This window comes from Phyllobates terribilis, unplaced genomic scaffold (genome assembly GCF_046119375.1).
Source record: "Phyllobates terribilis strain yellow unplaced genomic scaffold, ASM4611937v1 Scaffold_11__3_contigs__length_659146591, whole genome shotgun sequence".
NCBI lineage: Eukaryota > Metazoa > Chordata > Amphibia > Anura > Dendrobatidae > Phyllobates > Phyllobates terribilis.
The window spans coordinates 53,162,736-53,183,997 of record NW_027362771.1 but is presented as its reverse complement, the minus strand read 5'-3'; the positions used below and the strand labels follow the sequence as shown (position 1 = coordinate 53,183,997).

The 21,262-nt window shown below is 39.8% G+C and overlaps 1 protein-coding gene across 2 annotated transcripts; it reads left to right on the top strand.

The window, feature by feature from the left end:
• The first annotated feature begins 203 nt into the window (after positions 1-203).
• On the top strand, positions 204-9,402 carry SPRY4 (sprouty RTK signaling antagonist 4). 2 transcript variants are annotated; one of them, XM_073651262.1, is made up of 2 exons: positions 204-396; positions 6,556-9,402. In XM_073651262.1, the coding sequence occupies exon 2, from the start codon at positions 6,596-6,598 to the stop codon at positions 7,487-7,489; it is 894 nt and encodes a 297-aa protein (XP_073507363.1). In that variant the 5' UTR covers positions 204-396; positions 6,556-6,595; the 3' UTR covers positions 7,490-9,402. The 2 variants fall into 2 exon arrangements, with proteins under 2 accessions (XP_073507363.1, XP_073507362.1); XM_073651261.1 differs by lacking the exon at positions 204-396 and adding an exon at positions 5,029-5,181.
• Positions 9,403-21,262: the final 11,860 nt, after the last annotated feature.

Below are 21,262 nucleotides of genomic sequence, written 5' to 3'. Positions count from 1 at the left end.
ACTCCCATTCATAAAACGCTGCTCCGCTCGCAATGAACGCACAGGTTAGGTTCCGGTCTCCATTCATAAAGAAATCAGGTTAAGCGCAAGCGCACTTCTCCTCTGCGCCCACCCCATTCATAAGAATCGTGCGGAGGGGTGGGGTCCGACCTCTTCCCTCCCATTCATAAGAAGTGTGTGGGATTGAGGCGCATGCGCAGTACGCCTTATCCCTCCCATTCATAAAAAAGCCATTTTCCCAGGGAGTTGCAACATCGAAAGCGAAAAGGGAGCTGACAGCGGAGGAGCTATGCAGCCTGGATCACCAGGACTTGTGCTGAGGATTCCCATGTTCACAGCTAAGGAAATCTGACATCTTCGGAGAATTGAGTCATGAGCCTTGCTGCAGCCATACAAGTAAGAGCCTCCTAGAATCTGTGTGATTGATGGGGTTTCTGCAGGGTGCACATCCAGGATTGTTTTATGGTCAGGGCACGGTGCCCTCTCTCATCAGGCTGCTGGAGTGGGGGGCTTCTGCTGCTCTGCCATTGTATTGTATGTGCTGCTGATCTGTCATAGGGGGAGGGGTGCAGTGCTGCAGGAGACCCCAGCTCCCTGCACTAGCAATGCAGAGCATGCAATCATGTCAGGAGAGAAGCCTGTACTCTGTACGCGTAGTGTGCATGCCTAGCTGCCAGCCAGGGCAAGACTCCCCCATGCCCCCAGCAGATTGCCTGTCATGGCGACCCCAGGATCCTTATCGATCATTATATAGCTAGATTTCTTGTACTCTTAGAAACATCTTGTTTTCTGCATGGTGAGCGGAGATGATACCTGATGGCCTAGTGCAGAATCCTAGTCCTTGTCGGCCAGTCCTCCTTAGATCATTAGTCTTCTTATATCTCCACTCCATGGATGAATTGTTTTCGATCTAATTGTAACTGATCGAGCTGTCAGATGCCCTGTGATCAGATGTGTGTTGTCAGGGCTGCAGATTGCCGTTCATGTCCCATTAGTACTAGTGATGACGCAGGATGCATTATTTCTGGGCAGGCGAGCATGGATTTCTTCTGTGCGCAGCCCCCGAGTCTGCAATGCTACATGTCACTTACATGCACTGACTCTGGGATGGGGTCTATGGGGGGATTTCATGTCTTTGGATCAGAGATGGCAGAATTTTAGGATTCTGCAGAGAAGGCCCAGAGCTTGCATCTCTCAGACACATTGCACATCCAGGCGGTGGACTGTTCTGCACTGCAGCAGCCTCCTTCATGCAGAATTGGGGCTCCCCTAATTTCATGGCCAATCTTACATATAGATTACTATTTTGTTGAAATAGATTATATATATATATATATATATATATATATATATATATATATATATATATATATATATATCCCTGTACATGATGGAAAATGGAATTTAAGGTTTTTCATACTGTATATAGGGTGGGTCTGGTCTACCTGTATTGGGGATGATTACAGATGTAGCAGATTAGAGAATTGGTCAAATTATGCTAATTCAGTATTACAGGCCATATTAGTAGATCTATAGGAATATGCGGCTTTTATCAGCCACCTATGTGTATGCGGTAATTCCCTTCTTATAAAATCCCCAGCAGATGCTGTTTTTGCAGACCTTATCTTCAGTTAATGTTTAAGCGTTTACAAAGCTGCTGCGCTGCTTGTTTTAAAGGGACATTGCGTCGTCTTATTAGATTGGAGCCATGAGTGTAGGGTGAGATTTGGTAGTGAAGGGTTAAATATGCAATAGGGCTTTTAGGAGCTTATGTTATTTGTGAGGATTCACATTTAGTTTCTATGGTGCAGTATGGATTTTGAGAATGTCTGGTGCATACAGTGTGCTGTCAGTGCCAGGTTGTGCCAGTTTGTGGTGTCATAAGGGAACAATCATTGTGCAAACCCAGATTGATGTGACACATTTTCATGCTGTTTAAAAAAAAGGGGAAAGGGATGAGATATGGTAAAATTAACATCAAATGCATAAAGGACTTGCACATAGTCAGATATATAATGCCATATGCCAATGCAGGTGTAGGCTTCCTGAAAAGGATGGAAAGGTTGTATATGTGGTATTCATGACTGTGACCAGTGTTATTCACATTACAGTTTATATTAAAATCTTGGTGAATTTGTTATTTGAAGGCTGATTTATGGGCGACTATTACCCTGCATTTCACCATTCGTAATCACAATTGTGTAGTAACTCATCCATTCAGCATATAGCTAATTATAGAGCCATTGAAGGCATAATTTACTGCAGGCGGCTCTGCCATTCCGAGTGGAGATTCATTCATGAGCTTTTACTGTGTTTTTCACAGTAAGCATTTTTCCTATTTCACTGATGCTAAGAGTTCGTCTTGGTGAAATCCCTGGTAAATGATTTAGCTGCAGGAATATCTACTTCTAATGGGAATTGTAACAGATTGCTAACCACCGAATTCAATCTAAAAAAAAATATATATATTATTTTGTAATGTGTGTGCGTATATATATGTATATGATACTATAATATAATTATATAGTAATAGTAACATATACGGGTATACTATATATATGTATGTGTGTGTGTGTGTGTGTGTGTGTGTATATATATATATATATATATATATATATATATATATTGATATGACAGCGCATTACTTGGAATTACAATATTTGCCATGTCATGATGCCAACCGAGGCATTTCAGTTTTTTTTTTTTATTTCTGCAGTACACTTAAAAGCCTATTAAGCAGTTTGATGCACTGACTGTTACTAGTGTGTACTGTATAGTTGGTATAATGCTATTTAGTATGGTATAGTTGGTATAATATTCTGTTGTAAGGTTGGTTTAGTGGTACAGTATTGGTGTAATGAAGGATATTTGGAAAGTGTGCATGTACTCTCCAGTGCGTTCAGGTATTCTTTGATTGACATATTTTCATTATACAGTAACTGTATATGGGTATATGAAATAAAAGGCAATGAATGAGCGCAATTGACCACAGTGATGACAACCATCAACATTCTATTAGACCATAAGGACACCCTGGTAAGAGTTATCCATAACCCCTACCCCAAAACATTTTCCATCTATTCTATTAGACCATAAGGACACCCTAGTAAGAGTTCTTATTTAACTTCTCGACCATGTGCCATTAGCCAAATGCTGGAAGATTGCTGTTAATTAGGTTCGCATATAGCGGGTAACATGGAAGTCACTTTAGCTCCAGCATCTGGTTTGTGATGAGTGACAATTAGCAGATAGTTGCAGTTTCCTAGTTCAGTAGGTGATGTGTCATTCTTATCAATGTCTGGCAGATTATCAGTGATCTCCTAAAAGGATGTGGATGTGTCAGAGCTATTATTGCCCTGCCTGACTGACAAGTTGAGAGGAGGAAGTAGTCAATTAGATGGAAGGCTTCAGTCCACCTCTCAATATCTTTTGCTAGATTTAACATATCCTGTTATAGACAGGCCACATGTTCTCATTTTTTTTTTGCACAGGGTTTCAAATTCTATGCAATGCTTAAAAGAAATGTCATATGTTACCAACACAGTTTAATTTTTTTTTTACTATTTTTTTATTAGTAGTAGTATGTTCCAATTACTTTTGTTTCACATTGTGAAGGTCATATGTCCAATACAATAACAATTGGAAGTCTGCAAAATCAATCTGACCATTTTTACATCCCTGACTACTCGGGAGTCTATCTACATTTCTCATTAAGAAAAAAAACAAAAAAAAACAAAAACATTGAAGCAGAGCTCTTAGTGAATGCTGGAAGTCCAGATTTGGTGAGAATAAGACTATTATTTATATAGTTCAGCAGTTTGCAATTATAGTTGCACCGTTAAGGGTCTTAAAAAGGTTTGAATGTTTTAAACAGGGGGCGAAACGTGGGCATTTTATCTGATGTGAGGGGGTGTTTGGGCTGTAACAGCTGGGATGGCAGATGTGCTTGCAGTAGAAGCATCAGCCTGTAAATGCTTTGGAGTCACCTGCGTTGTCATAAGCCCAGCGTGTTGCATATGTAATCGATCAGAACACAGTTGCCTCATAAACATAATGAGAAATAGCTTCCTGTTTTTGTAGCTCAGTGAAAACCTATTATACCGCTGGCAACTGAGATCAAGGGTGTTATATTCTGCTATTCTCTGAATTATTAATTTTGCGCTAGGTGTAGCTATCAAACAACACCCTGAGAGCCACAGACGGCTTGGTGAGAAGAGGGATAATTCTTTTCCCCTGTACAGTAATGAAGCTTTTCTTCTTCAGTCTGATGGCACACTGGTGATATGCTACATGCTGGTCTTATCTGTAGATTTTGTATTTCTCCACCTTTGCTTTATAAGGAAGGATTATAAAACTCAGCTAATTTATTACATTTTATGTTAACAAAAAAACATAATATATTTTCCACTTCTGAAAAATTTCAACCTTTTGAGTTGTTTTATTACCAAACCCCTTCTATATACGTCACTGGAAAACCAAATCCGAGCACCATAACTCCTACAGGAACTAAAATCCAGATTGGTATATTTTTTCTGTGAATAATATTGCTAGTTATACAGTGATATTGTAACTATTTTATTACTTTTTTTTTTTTTAATGAGGAAATCCTGGTGCAACGTTGAAGCCTTTTGCGTTCCTTTCTGCAATTCTGTAGGAAACTCATGACACTGGGAAACACCTTTAGTATATGAAGCTGTAATTAGATGACACAACTTGCATTTTGACATGTCAATTATAGCCCTTTGTTATTTTTCACTTTTTTTTATTTTTTTTTTTACTGCAATTACTTGAAATGGCTTCCTATGATGCACCAGTTAAATTAATCCTGTATGTGCACTTCCCCTTTAAGTGGTTCTCAAACAGTGCTTACAAACAAAAAGTCGCTCGACAAGGAAGCACTACGTCTCATAGAAAACAATGTGCACTTTCTAAATTGGAGCCGGGCCGTATCCGCTCTTTGATTTAAGCTTAGTTGCTTCCTGTGCTCTTTTGACTTGCATAGCTGTTGGGTAACTGGATAGATTCCAGTTCTGAACTGCTCTCTTTCGATGAAATCAGAAACTAAAGCAACACAACGAGTCAGCCATTCTATGAAAATTGTGCTTGTTGTTGTGACCTGGTATGAAGAACATTCTGCATGTTAGATGAGTAGCGACCCGAAATGTGCACATCTGTAGAGAGGTATGGCAAACGTGTGTGTATGGGGGGGTTTGTAGGAAAATCTATAGTGTCTCTGTATAAATCTCTTTCTGCAGCTGTCTTTTTGTTTTTCATTTGGACTGATCTTTTATGCCTGTATTAAATATTCTGCTACGGTCCTTTTTTGCTAGTGTTTTGAGGTGCTGTGTAGCTTGGTGGCTCAGTGGTTAGCACAGTAACCTTGCAGCACTGGGTTCAAATCCCACCAAGGACAACATCTGCAAGGAGTTTGTATGTTCTCCCTGTGTTTGCGTGGGTTTCCTCCGGGTTCTCCGGTTTCCTTTCACACTCCAAAGACATACTGATAGGGAATCTAGATTGTGAGCCCCAATGGGGACAGTGCCCATAATGTCTGTAAAGCGCTGTGGAATTAATGGTGCTATATAAGTGAGTAAAATGAATATAAAGGCATGATGTGCGTAATATTGTATTGCAATTAGACATAGTGTGCGGATTAGTGTTGAACAAGGGGCATTAATTGATTTTAGCTAACAAATTTTAGGTTGTCCATATACAACAGATGGCTGTCAGCCGACAATCCCATATACAGGAGCGCTCGCTCAACCGAGTACTTCTGTGTTCTCTACAAGAAACCCACCGACTGACACCTAAGAGAGAACGATGCGAACGGCAGTCAGAAATTGGCCATTCGAGATCGATCCATACACGTTAGACCTTCAGCTCAACCCGCCATATTCGCAGGTTCAGCCGTCATTAGTCTTATGTATATGGGGACTTTTAAATCAATGTAACCAATAAATTTTTGTATCCATTCACCATTGAGTTACTCAAAGCTGTTTAAGTTACTTTTATCTAATACTGCATTTCACTTAGAACCTCACACATGGTCAAGTATCATAGTCCATACAATGTGCCTAGTCAAGGAAGTTTAAACCGTGTATCTTGTAAAATGTGGCTGAAAAACCAGAATGTGTAGGTGTAGTTATCTCCTGAACTCATTAACAGGTTGTGAATTGTGAGGCCAGATGGACTTATATCTTCTGATTTGGCTATCCATATAGTTAGTTATCTTACCTTCACTGTGTTTGTCTGTCTTTCGTTATTCTAGTATGTGTCACAATTCGCAGTATAATCTCAGATTATAAGAACTATTTCTAAATGAATTTTAAATATTATAAGAGTAATAATATTTTATCTGTAGACTGAAGATTGTGGCCTAAGGATGCAGTGCTAGTTGTCATTGTACTTTTCTGGGCTCCTAAGCTTAATGTGCATCTAAATTGTTGTCTTCCTTTTTTCCTTGCCTAAAAACCATGTCTTAAGCTTTATCTCAAATATTTTGCTTTGCAAAGTTACAGGACATTAAAAAGACTTTTTTTCTGTTTTGTTTTTCAGATTTTCTAAGAGATACTCATATCATTCAGAGCGTAGGCCAATGGATTCCAGGATTCCTCACAGCATCACCGTTGTGCCCAATGCAGTCATGGTGCAGCCTCTGCTGGATGGCCGAGTTCCCTATGGGAGATTACAGCACCCACTTACCATCCTGCCTATTGATCAGATGAAAACCACTCATCTTGAAAATGATTATATTGACAACCCAGCTCTTAGCCAGCTGGCCAGTCAGAAACTCAGTAGGGGTCCTCACGAGCCAGTGCTTGTCAATCAGCATTTGCAAAGGTGTGAGGCCGATATTACGCACCCTTGGATATCATTCAGCGGGCGTCCCAGTTCAATTAGCAGCAGCAGTAGCACTTCTTCAGATCAGAGACTCTTGGATCACATGGCTCCACCTCCAGTGGTGGATCAGTCACCACCCAGGGCAGTAAGGATACAGCCTAAAGTGATCAATTGTAAGCCTCAGGATGTCAAAGGCCCTGCAGCTCAAGAACTAGACAAGCACTATCTACTTTGTGAGGCCTGTGGTAAATGTAAATGCAAAGACTGTACTACCCCACGGACCTTACCTTCCTGCTGGGTTTGCAACCAAGAATGGCTGTGCTCAGCACAGAATCTGGTCAACTACTCAACTTGTATGTGTCTGGTCAAGGGCGTCTTCTACCACTGCACCAATGAAGATGATGAAGGCTCCTGTGCAGATCACCCATGTTCTTGCTCTCACTCCAACTGCTGTGCTCGCTGGTCTTTTATGAGTGCCTTATCATTGGTCCTTCCTTGCTTGCTTTGCTATCTTCCAGCCACTGGGTGCGTAAAACTTTCACAGAAATGCTATGACCAGGCAAGCCGACCTGGTTGTCGGTGCAAAAATACAAACAGTGTCGTGTGCAAAGCACCAGAAGCGGTCGGCAGACCGGAGAAGCCATTCTGAGACTGAGATTTTATGAATTTTGTTACAAAGATGCATCATGCAGGAAATTAAAAGACTCCAGACAGAGTATTCTCACACGAGGCTTTAATTTCAGATTTCTTAAATAAGGGGGTCCGGCAACGCTTAGTATTACACAAAGGGAGGGGAAGAAATGCATATTGTGTATTACGGCTGTTGAGAACCATTTCCAAATCCCGTGTGCTTATAAGATAGCCATGGGAGATATCTTGAAACTACTAGCTACCTGTATTTTATCTACAGCTACCATTAGGAAACAAGATGTGTGCTTCTCAGCTCCAGTTCTTCCTCACAAGCTTCTGTCTTCGTTTTTTTTTAAGCTGAAAGTTTCAGTATGTGGCTCATTCACACCATCATGGATGTGCGGGAGCACCACTGAGATTTTGTTATGTAACATTTTTGTGTCTGTGGTTTATTGTTGTTTTTGTATTTTTTTTATATACTGTACATGTATTAGTTTCCCTATAAAAGTATTTTTCTATTTTTTGGCTAATGAAGGCAAATAGAAGACAAGAGTGGCAAGGGTACCGATTCAACATGGTGGTTACAGTAAGGAGTTACCTATCCTTCTTCCTTTGCTATGTTGAATATGTTCCGCCCTGCCTATTATTAGCCCTTTTCTAATACTCCTTAGTGTTGATGGCAAAACTGTCATCCTCAGCTCGCTAGATGAGAAAATCTCACTCGAAGGGGGGAAGTGGTAACAACCCCCTCATATAAAGCATATTTCAAGATTGGTTAACCCTTTTGTGACAAGTGAAAAATCCACACTGGGTCATGGCATTAAAGTAAATTCCATTTTGACGAGGTTAACCCATCTCCTGCCTCCCTTTAGTGCATCGCAGGACCTTGCGCTGCTCTCTTTCATGTAATAAAGAAGGATATCTGCTGCACTATAGCTGGGAATATAAGAGCACAATAGCCATTTTATAACCAGAGACCACAAAAGCATAGTGTGCAGGAAAGAGCGAGTGACTTGGAGAAACAGTAATCCATCAGACTTTAACAAAATAACTTCCTTTTCATTAATTGTCATTATTATGCGAATTGACACTTGCATGGTAACTTTATTTGTTTCCTTTGCTGCTGCTCTCTACCTTGACCCTATTGTAAAATAGCACCCTGTATATCTGTGTAAATATACATAGAGAGATACAAAAATGTCTATTTTAGTGTTCTATATCTACCAGGGAAAGGTCAGCAGAGCTATAGGGAAATTCACCCATGTGTGTTGCTGTAGTTGTACTATTTTTATATTTTCTATATAACTATATCCATATGAATAGGTTCTCAATGACCGGTTAGGGTTCACTCATACAAGGGTGCATTTTGGCATCTCTCCGCAGTAACCAGTCATTCTTTCTGGCAACTAATAGGTGCTAGTCTCACAAAAATATCATGTAGTTCCTGTGCTATGGGGGAAACTTCATTGCCATATGAATGTGTTCAATTTACATAGGATTGTTGCATTAAAACCACATTTTATGTAGGTAACACATCCCTTTCTGTCATGTTAAAAAACCCATAAGGGTTAATGGTACAAGATGTGACAACTCTTCATTCATCTTCCCTGTGACAACTCATTTCTGTGTAGATGCTTTTTATGCAAGTGAATTAAACCTTAATTAAAAAAAAATAATAATATATTTCTATCAGTTGTCAAACAGGTCACTCCTATGTTTTTCCTTGTATTAATTTTTAAAACTGCTGCAAATCTAGCACTTTGTCCTATTAGACATATTTATTTTTCTTTAATTTAAATAGCAGGATGGAAAACTTTGTATAAAGAAGGTACTGACACCCTTCATGTTTTGCAGTTTGGCATGAAGTTTCCCCTGTAGGGCAGTAACCTGCCTTGGTATTGAGATCTTTGCTGAATGTTTGTTGATTGGAACATATTTCACTTGGTTTGATTATTACATATTGTTACACCTTAAACGATAAGCCTATTTACTAGACAGTTATTTTGTGTCAATGATAAAAACTAATCATTCTAGAATTTTTGTACACTATTTAATAGAGTCTTGTGTAGCAAATCCCTTCTCAGATATGTGGCTGTGATGTGCCATGCAAACGCCTAAAACTGTAAAGTGGATAATTAATGCCCGATACAAACAAAGAAATGCACACATCCATGCTAATATGAACTGTAACATAAAAAAAGTGCTATTTTAGTGCCAAATATAGGTATTTCTCTGAGTATGCAAACTTAGACAAGGTGTCAATTACATGCAATCACATGCTATTAACTAAAAATGAGAAGATTAAGTCAATAACTTTGAGACTAAATACTATAAGCTAATCTGTACAGAAATATAAATCATGTGCGCATCTTAAGTTATTTGTCATCATCTTTGTTCTCTTTCTGAGAATTTTTAATATACTTTTTTTTTTTCCTTTTACAAAATTAAATTTTTGATTTTCAAAGCCCCAGGCTATTATCTGTTGATGTGTGAGCCATATCCAGGTAGCCTGACTTCTCCGATTTCATTGTCGCTTCCACTAAGCAAAATATTCTAAGAACAGCCCAGATTTGACATTGCTTCCCTTACCTGTGTTCAGAGGGGGCAGATATTTTACTGGTCAAACCGGCATTTACATGGCCTTATTATATATCCGTATACACATTGGCTTATTGATTTATTGTAAGCCAGTCTGATAGAAGCGTATGACATGATTGCTCCAGGGTGGTCCTTGCTTTCTAGGAAATTAGTTGGTTAAACTCATAAAATAACTGCTCCCCTGCATATAGGTACACTATTGCCTTACATGGTTTGGGTTTCTAAGCGTCAATTTTAAAGGATGTAATTATGAATCAAATTTTTATTTATTGTTGTATAATAATTATTTTGTTGGTGGCTGGCATAACGCTAAACAGTTTTGGGTAAAGAAAATGCCATTGTCCATAACCAATGTGCAATTTGTTCACAAACACCAGTATAAAGTGTCTCTATTCAAGATGTTTTGTTGAAAGATTCACTCCATGGAAGAAATGTATACGCTGAATTGTTTCATTTGTATAGAATATTTATTTTGAAGCTCTATTTTAATAGTATTTATTTTAGAAAGTCTACTATTGTAAGAGTTCTTCTGTTTGTGAAGAAAAACACAAGTTAAAAACTGAATGTACTGATCTAGAAATATATAAATATATATAAAAATATAATTATATATTGTTGAATATACCAATTGGCTCCTGTGTTTTTTGGGTTTTACTTTTGGTCCATGAATGTTTTTCATACACTTCGAAGATATTCATAGGTTGGCTTTCCATATATCCATACCACCCAGATTAGTTTTATTATGCCTCAATTGTTACCATTACCAAATCATTTGCCATTCTGCTTTTTCACCAGTTTAGGCCACATTCACAATTTCAGTATTTTACCTCAGTATTTATAAGCCAAAACCAGGAGAGGAACAATCAGAGGAAAAGTCTAATAGAAACACGTCAACACTTCTGTATTATCACCCACTCCTGGTTTTGGCTTACAAATACTGATGTCAAATACTGACCAAATACTGATCGTGTGAACAAGGCTTTATACGGGAAAACTGGTGAGCCGGGTCAAAAAAACGCAAGTTTTCTGATCCATCTCCTTGAAGGGTCCGGTGAAAAAAAAAAAATGTGCCGGATGAATGTGAATGATCCCATAGTCCCATAAAAAAAACTATTCAATCGGTTCTTGCATCAGTTTCCTTCAAGCATTTTAATGCCACGCCATAAGGAAAAAAAAAAGCTGGATTCCAGGATAAGTGCAAATGTGGCCATACACATACATATATCACTCATGGCATGATATCATACAGGCAAGTTCCCTGCTCCCAACTCCTTATTAGCAAGAAAAGTGAGGTACTATGTGAGAGCTCTAACAGATCTTTCCCACCGTGAAATACTTGGTTAACCGTTAATTTGAATGGGCTGTAGGTATTGCTCTATTTTCCTTGCAATCCATTCATTGTATGGCACACAGAGTATTGCAGATGCATGCGGATCACTAAACTGGCTTCTTTTTAAAGAGTTTTCTTTCTGAGACTATCCTGGGTAGCGCAGTGGCTCACTTGTCAGCACTGGGGTCTTGGGTTCAAAGCCAACAAGGACAACATCTGTAAGGAGTTTGTATGTTCTCCCTGTGTTTGTGTGGGTTTCCTCCAGGTTCTCCGGTTTCCTCCCACAATCCAAAGACATACTGATAGGGAATTTAGATTGTAAGCCCCAATGGGGACAATAATGACTATGTAGAGTGGCCATAGTGGAACGTTGATGCACATTTGATTAGTTCTTCTCTTCTCTGTCAAGTTTAACAGGATTGTCTCAGTACAGATATTGGTGGTGTATCAATGTGAGATGGTTGAGAGTCCACCTAATCTTACTTCTCTGATCACTAGAAGAAAGTTGCAGAGATACTAAGAAAGCTTCATGACACTTCATGGCTCTTCCTAGCCCTACTCAGAGTTTTCAAAAGACAGTCATCAACTAAAGTGAAAAGGCCATGAAGTCTTTGGAGGAAGCCATAGGAGAAGAAGGGACACAGCACTCTCCTACTCTCCTAGCACCACTGCCACTTTGTCCTAACAGCTGACAACGGTCACAGTGTTCTGATGCCAATGTCTATCCTGAGACAATAATTTCAAGTTGCTTAATTAGCGCAGTGACGGAAGAGCCCTCTTATCCATAATATAATACCTTACTTGCCCTGCACTCCCTATTTCTGAATAAATGATGATTTTCAGTTGCACACAAATATTATCAGACTAAATTGATCTATTGGCTTCTCTTATCATAACTCTTTTTTCCACTGCTTTATACATTTCTCTGAATTATACATTGAATAGGTTTCCCAGTTCCCGAGTACCATGTAACTGCAAAATTCTACAGTTTGGAGGACAACGGCTGATTATATGAATGCTGCTCAGGGAGATGGTTAAATTTAATCTACGCTGGTCCCTTTCACACATAGGGCCTTAAAGTTTAGCACTTAATGACCTTAATTTCCTGACTCCTGAAATACAGGCCAGTAGCTCAGGAAAGTTACTGCCCTGGGGTATTCCATGGTGAATGCACAAAATCCCATAGTAAATTAAAGAAACCTTTACATTTATTACCCTTTATATGTGATGTGTTCTCCTATACATGTATTGCCAAGTACATCATAATATCTGCTATACTCAAACTTATTTCATCTTCATCACATACCATACTTCTTACTGTTGCTTTGGCAGCTTCAAAAATTATCTCTAGAACAGGCTTTTAAGATACAATATTCATCAGAACTGTCTAAAATATGTCCTTGTTGACTACAGCAACTAATTATTGAAGTGTAAAAATTACACACTATGTTTTACTAAATATGTTTGGTGTTATTTACAGGATATGGTGTGAATTGAACTTTGACATTTTTTTTCTACATTTTCTTTTTAACTGGGTTATTTTTTTTACTTAGTCCTTTTTGGCAGACTTAAAAGAGGACCTATAACCAGGTCAAAATTGGACAATTTTTGCTTCTAGTTAATCCCACTGCTACTCATTACATATGACCTGAGATATTCATTGCACTTTTCTGTTCTGACACCATAAAGCAGGGATATGAAACTGAAACACACAGAGGGCCAAAAAATATCTTGGACAAAGTTGCGAGCCAACCAGTATACAGTATAATGGGCCACACATAATCCTCCATACAGAATAATGGGCCCCACATAGTACTCCATACAGAATAATGGGCCCCACATAGTACTCCATAGAGAATAATGGGCCCCACATAGTCCTCCATACAGAATAATGGGCCCCACATAGTCCTCCATACAGTATAATGGTCCCCACATAGTCCTCCATACAGAATAATGGTCCTCACATAGTCCTATACAGAATAATGGGCCTCACATAGTCCTCCATACAGTATTATGGGCTCCACATAGTCCTCCATACAGTAGAATGGCCCCACATAGTCCTCCATACAGAATACTGGGCCACACATATTCCTCCATACAGTATAATGGGCCCCACATATTCCTCCATACAGAATAATGGCCCCACATAGTCCTCCATACAGTATTATGGGCCCCACATAGTCCTCCATACAGAATAATGTCCCCCCATAGGGGTGGTAGTTCTGGTGTCGAGGGCCAAATAAAACCACACTGCGGGCTAAATTTGGCCCACAGGCCAAAGTTTGACATGTATGCTGTAAAGGGTGTATTCCCTACGGAACTTAGCAAAATTTTAACCGCTTTCCGACATGTTTCGTAATAGTACGGCACACGTCTGGTCGCTGACTTTAGTGCGGGATTCTGCGCTGAGCCCACACCTTTCCGGGCAGAAACACGTCACTGGCTCTGCCCATCAGCGACCCCTTCACATGATCGCGGGTCGTCGATGGGTTGGCATGACTGTCGGCGCTCATAGCAAGTGAGCATTTCTGCTACACACAGGCGATCTGATGATCACCTGTGTGTAGCAGAGGCAATCAGACAATTGCAGCTTCTAGTCTCCCATGGAGACTATTGAAGCATGCAAAAGGTAAAAAAAAATGTTCAAAAATAAAAATATATAAAAGTTTAAATCACCTCCCTTTCACCCCAATCAAAATAAAACTATAAAAAAAACACATATACACATATTTTGTATCGCCGCATTCGGAATCGCCTGATCTATCAATATAAAAAAATAATTAATCCGATTGGTAAATGGCGTAGCAAAAAAAAAAAATTCAAAATGCCAGAATTACTTTTTTATGGTCGCCGCTACATTGCAATAAAATGCAATAATGGGCGATAAAAACAGCGTATCTACCCCAAAATGGTATCAATGAAAACATAAGCTCGGCGCGCAAAAAATAAGTCCTTACCCAGCCCCAAGTCCCGAAAAGTGAAGACGCTATGGGTCTTGGAAAATGGCGCCATTTTTTTAACAAACTTTGGATTTTTTTTTCCACTCCTTAAATAAAAAATAAACTATACATGTTTGGTATCTACGAACTCATAATGACCCGGATAATCATAATGGCAGGTCAGTTTTAGCATTTAGTAAACATGGTAAAAAAACAAAACAAAAAACAAGTGTGAAATTGCATTTTTTTTTTTAAATTTTACCACACTCAGAAATTTTTTTCCAGTTTTCCAGTACACGATATGGTAAAACCAATGGTGTCGTTCAAAAGTACAACTTGTCCTGCAGAAAGTAAGCCCTCACATAGCCATATGGATCAAAAAATAAAAAAGTTATGGCTCTAGGAAGAAGGGGAGCAAAAAACAAAACCACAAAAATGGAAAATGGCCCGGTCATGAAAGGGTTAAAGGCCATCTGTCAGGTCCCCCATGCCCTCCAACCCAGCAGCATTCACCTACGTATGAGTAAAATCCCTGCCTCACCAGCCCTGTATAATGCTACTCAGTGAAAATGAGGTATAAAAAAAATCATTTATAATGTCTCTGTTTCCTATGCTAATGAGGGCTTTGACTAGTCGATGGGGTGTTAGTTGCCCAAATAGTCAGCCCTCTTTCCACATTATCACGCCCCTGTGGTCGTGACAACATAATTTGAACGAGCCAGTGTCATCGCCAGCCCCTGGAAATGTCGCGCATATGCACGGCTCATTTTGGCAGAGTAACTTCGTCTCTGAAGCAGAGTGTACACTTCCTGGCTTCAGAGGTGCACTGCGCATGAACGGAAGTCATTTTCTGAACATCCGGTCATGCGCAGTGTGCCTTTGAAGCCAGGAAGCGTACACCCGGATGCACAGATGCAGTGACGAAATGAGTGGTGCACATGTGCGGGATTTGCATGACCTGGCAATGACGTCGGCTCATGCAAATTATGCTGATAACATGGAGACAGGGCTAACTAGTCTGGGCAACTAACGCTTCATCATCTAGTGAAAGACCTCATTAGCAAAGCAAACGGGGACATCATAAATTATTTTTTTTATACCTCGTTTTCACTGAATAGCATTATACAGGGCTGGTTAGGCAGTTAATTTACTCATACATAGGGGAATGCTGCTTGGTTGGAGGGCATGGGAGACCTGACAGGTTCCTTTTAATCTTGCTGGTACCCAGAGCAATCATATTTTACTTTTTTTTTTAAATCTGCCATACCCAAAATATGCCCAAATCTATGCCAACTAGAGATATGGGCATTTTTATTTAGTGCTAATTGTTATTGCCATGGGGGTGTTGCTCACAGGGTAATAATGCAAAGCAGCCTAAAGTCATGCCCCCAGAGAATCCTGTGAGCCACACCTTCTTGGTAAAGACCACAAAAATTAGCACTAACTAAAAATCCCCATATCTCCGGAACTGTAGGCATATTTTAACAAAGAAAAAAGATGGAATACTTAGGGGAGCAGCGGAAAAAAAATTAGAGCAAAAACTGGCTACCAAGTGACAGGTTCTCTTAAAGCTCATACAATACACTGCAGTGGTGTATTATGGTAGTCTAATGTAACATTGACAATCTTGTTCACTGGAGTGCAAACATGACAGGCCCCTAGGTGACATGAACAGGCGAAAAAAAGAGGCCCCTCATTAACAAGCACATGAATGCCACTCTCATGATTCTTATCGGTATTTAAGGGGTGTGGTAAAGCGGCTTGCTCGGCTGTACACGGAGGTACACACGGAACACTGTCTCTTTAAGTTTCGGGTTGGTTTCTTAAGAAATGTCATAAACCACCCTGGAGTCCATAAAGTAAACACAGCCCATTCGGCATATCAGCAAAACAAAATACAAAGTTACAGCACAGTCCGTATGTCAGCCGGGGCCCAGCCACTCTGGGTTAACCACACTGTTCAGCACAACACATGCAAGTTCCTCTCTGGAGCAGGTCTCTCCAGATACTGAGCAACACCTGAGTCACAAGGCTGGCTATTTACAGCCCAGATCACACCCTGGGGTGGAGATATGGTGAATGGCCTCCCGCCCGCACTATGGCCATTCACAACAAAACATGCCCTTTTAAATATGGCTGAGTAACCCTCTCTACACCTACCTTGCAGGAGAAGACTTCCTCGTTTCACATCACTGAAGCTAATAGCCTCAGTGAAACATACCTCCTCTCTAGTACTCTGCCAGTGACTTTGTCACAGGGGTTAAAATATGAGATCCAGCTCCAATAGAAGCAGCTACACTTAATTGCCAGCTTTATATCATAGGCAGCTCCAGCAGTATACATAGTGAGCTTAACTACTGAACCGTCTTCATACATGTTCATACATGTTGTGCGCATGTCCCAAGGACCTGGATTTAACCCACAACGGATGTAACCTATTTTAGCCTCCACATCCTGAAAGCCATATTTTTTTGTTATTGTGTTCTTTTGGTGTACCTATAAAATATTTTATTATATTTAAAGGGTAACCTAACAGTATAACCTAAGCACATTGCCCTGTAGGGGATATAGCCCCTGTAAAAACCACACATTGCCTCTAATAGGTAGAAACTGAAGTTTAATGAAGTATGCTAATTAGGGTGCTTGGTGCCCCTTTAGTGTGGTCAAGAGTCTCATTGTATAATACCGCCCACTGGATTTCCATGCGCCCTCCTCCCTCACGAGTGATTGACAGCACTAGCTTGCCGGGAGCGAACTAAAAAGAGTGAGAAAAGCCAGCGCTGTCAATCACCATTGGCTCCGACTCCTGAGAAAAAATACTGACCGAATACTGATAGTGGGCCGTGGCCTAAGCCTCACTCACTTGTGATTGAGCTGTAATAACAGACACAGCATGGGCAAAAGTCGACCTTTTGGAAAATAATAAAAAAAATCCATTTTGTTTTGAACTCTCTAATTTAGGACGGCCAGTGAATAAAACAATAAACATTAAAGGGACTCTGTCACCCCCTGGGACGTATATAACCTATTAATATGGGCATACAGGTTATAGAAATATTAAACTAGTCCTACCTGTATGCCTCATATTAGCAGCCTTGTTGTTGAGAAATCTTATTTTATTTCTTTATGCTAATGATTTCTTCCAGGCTTTGGGGCGTAGGGTTCCTGGAAGAAATCCCTGCCTCCAGTCTTCATTATAATACCACCCCCTTCCCATGGCGTCGCAGTGCCCTGTGACGTGCAGTTGGGGCGCCGTAATCTCGCACCTGCGCCCTGCACTCCCTCCACAATCTGTATCTTTTCCTCCCTTCTATGGGCAGTGTATTCAGGGATCTTCTGCTCAGGCGCTGGCGAGTCACTGTGACTTCCCCTCCATTGACCTCCGGCGTGCGCAACAATAAGTTGCTCTCCCCACTTCCTCCCTTCATAGTCATTGCTAGGAACCATGTGTATATATACACATGGTTCCTAGAGATTGCTGTTTGTCATTTCGGATACATGCTTACACTAATGGTAATACTGTAACTCTAGTAACACAGCAGCTAAAAATCCCCCACGTGTTTGATAAAATCCATGTACAGCCATCCAGGACTATCTGTTGACCTTAGCTACCTAGGTGATCTGCCAACACACCTTGCAGATGGTCCTTGGTTACCTGCTAAGATTATTATGCAGCCAGATGATTTACATCTAGCATTTTTACTACCTTTTTACCACCTTCTGATTAAATCAGTTGTGTCAGCTATAGCTATGCTTGTTGGTAGTCTAGTATAAGCATGATCCAATAACAAGACCCTACTTCATGCAATGTCCAGAACTCAAAAGAGTAGTGGTGTAAGCAAATCTGGAAAATTCATTCTCAGTTATGGTGTTGTGTTCATCAAAGTGCACATCCACTTTTGTACTCTATTATGTGATATTTTATACACTTTGCTTTAATGTTCCAGACAGTAATAGTTCAAATCTTTGGTTTTAATGCTTTATACAGACTCTGAATTACCATGTTCTAAGCCATAGAGGGAAAAGAAAAAAATGACAAAATACATGCCCAAAAGAAATAATTAGATTTTGTTTTTGTGCATCTTTTTTACTCTTTCAATTTCAACATGAAATAGACAGGTAAAGTAAGACAACATAAAATTTTGTAGAACGGGTTATTGTTGTTCTTTTTAGGTTTAGTCTAAAATAATAATACAAATAATAATAATAAAATCATCATTGACTAGAATAACCATCAGCAGTAATTCAGCACCAATCTTGTTGATCACTTTACTTATTCCGCTCTATTGATTATTGTCCTCGCTATCATCTTACAGAACCATCTCCATTGGACTGGTCATAGTACCAGCTGAGAAACTCTGAAAGGCACAAAGTGACACCAGGATGGGCACAAAATGGACAGTCAATGCCACTTAAGATTCAACCTGGTTGCAAACCACCCAACTTTATATTGACTACCTAAGTTAGCTGGCAAATGTCTACCATGTAAGAGGAGCCAAGAATTGCATGGGCAGCCACCAAATGAACCTTCCTATGCAAAGATCTATGAATTAGGCATCGACTGCTCGGCCAAACCACTTTGATTGGATTGAAGTAACTCTTAATTGGTGTAGCTCTTTAAGGTAATTTTGGAAAGTTAAACTTAAAAGGATTAACCACTTTATCTTCATTTTACCAAACATTTATGTACACACATTTACTATGCATGTTTCACTTAAACGCGAAAAGTCAAGAGAATACACACTGTAATAGCCTGAGTGGCACAAAATCACGTCTCCCACTCATTTGGCAAAATATAGATAAAATGGCCAGCTCCTTAAAGGGAATCTGTCATCAGGTTTTTTGCTATGTAATCTGAGTGTAGCATGACATATGGCCCCAGACCCTAATTCCAGCGATATGTCACTTACTGGGCTGCTTTCTGTTATTTTTATGCAATCCCTGTTTTCTCTGCTGAAGATCTAGCAGTGGTCAGTAAGCTGAGCTGTGTATAACCCCGTGGTGTACTGATTGTCAGCTTTCTGTATATAATATGCATAAGAAGAACGCTGCCAATCAGTGATGGGGGTGTGGTTGGACTAGACGGCATAAGTCCTGTAGTGATAATCTCCTGCTGATATAAAACACTGTTTTTTTAAACAACAACACACAGCCTAGTAAGTGACACATCTCTGGAATCAGGCTCTCAGTACCTACCTCATGGTGCTCTCAGATTACATAGCAAAATCCTGCTGATATATTCCCGTTAATTTACTCTATGATGTAGAAAAATGTTGAGATGCTAAAAATCTTTCCATTAGGTAAACCAGCTCTCAGTTTCTTTATAATGACTTTCTAAGCCATGCTAATTCTCATTCCCTATACTGGATTTATGCGTACATAGCTGATTCTTCTATGCTGAGGATGTTCCAGTTTTCTAGGTCAATATCCAGTCTTCACCACTGTTAGTGCAGTCTACTGTATAGTCCAATCACCACCACCATTCTCGAATGATCAATATAAAAACGCTGAATGTAGGTGTGTGAGACGAGCAGGAGATTTCCAGTTCTGCAGGTTTATCTGTCCAAACTTTAATAAAATAATGTGTACAGGGCCTGAGGCAGGTGTAATTCTGGTTAATTTATGGTTCTCAGACAGGAAGAGAGCTGCTTGCTTCATTGTGTTTGTCTCAATAAATGACATTCCGATTGTGTCTGTGTGTCATTCTAAAGGCTTAGGCTGCCAGAGCACAAGTCACTACGGAGCCCACCTGCGCCTCAGGCCTTGCTGCACCAGTCAATTATGGAGACATCTGTATCTGCTAAGCACTAGAGGATTGAACAACTAACCTCATTTCCGTATGTCACTCAAACATTCAGGTTTCTTGGGAGAAATAACAAAACAAAAGTAGTGGTACTTAATGCAATTCAAGAAAGTTCACCAGCCATGTGTGACTATTCACAGATGGACATATGCATAAGAGCAGAAGAATGTACAATTTAGAATAATGTATAATTATCCCCTTCTGCAAAAGTTCATATACACTATATATAAACCCACAGTAAGTTTATTATATATACAGTGTATATATATATGTTACAATCATATTCAATATGATCTTTATAGTGTTAACACAGATAGTGTAATTAATTCTGCAAAAAGTTACCTTTTGGACATATGGATGTCATAGAGGGGGACCCCTGCTCACAATCCGGATCTAATTAGTCAGGAGCAGTGACCCTTGATTTTGCTTTGGGTGAATGGCCGCCATATAATACAACATTTTCACTGCAGGTGAAATGCTCAGGTGGCATCAAACTGTGCTGGACAAAAACAGCTGCTTGCCAGGGGGTCACGGATGCCAGACCTGAAGCAATCAGATGATTGCGGCAATGTCTCCCGTATTAAAGTAGTTGTCTACAACAAGAGAACCCGCTTATCATACATCTGTGTTCTGCTGCTGCATGTTCAAATTCTATTTTCAGTGCATTAGAGAAGTCTGATTATATTACAATTCTAATTCCCAACTAACAAATAAATTAGCTAAGTATGCAAACATGAACTATATGAAATTTGAATAGCAATACTGCTCAAGAAAATATAAATAATTGAGAAATCTTAGCGCATAAATTGGCCAATTCATGTGTACCTGGTAGCCACGATAAGGCGTTTCTCGTTACCAGGAACCTACCAATGTGTATCCTCTCTTAGAGACTAAAGTCTGCATGTGTATGGGAAGGTAAAAACCTAATTGTTAGATAATTGTGATAATTGTTAGATTGGTGGGAGTAACCAATTGCCAGACCTGGGGTCCTTGTTTACCTTCAGCTGTAAGACTATAACCTGGAGGAGTTGAATTGAGACCAGGTTTAGCATGCACCGCTCTGCTGCATTCAAAGTTTATGGCACAAATGAAGATAGGCAACTCCAAATCCTATAAGCAAGG

Excerpts from the sequence above, each read along its gene's own strand:
- SPRY4 (XM_073651261.1), top strand. The coding sequence starts at position 5,162 with ATGTGCACATCTGTAGAGAG. Across the intron at positions 5,182-6,555 it reads ATGTGCACATCTGTAGAGAG|ATTTTCTAAGAGATACTCAT; the intron begins GTATGGCAAACG and ends TTTGTTTTTCAG.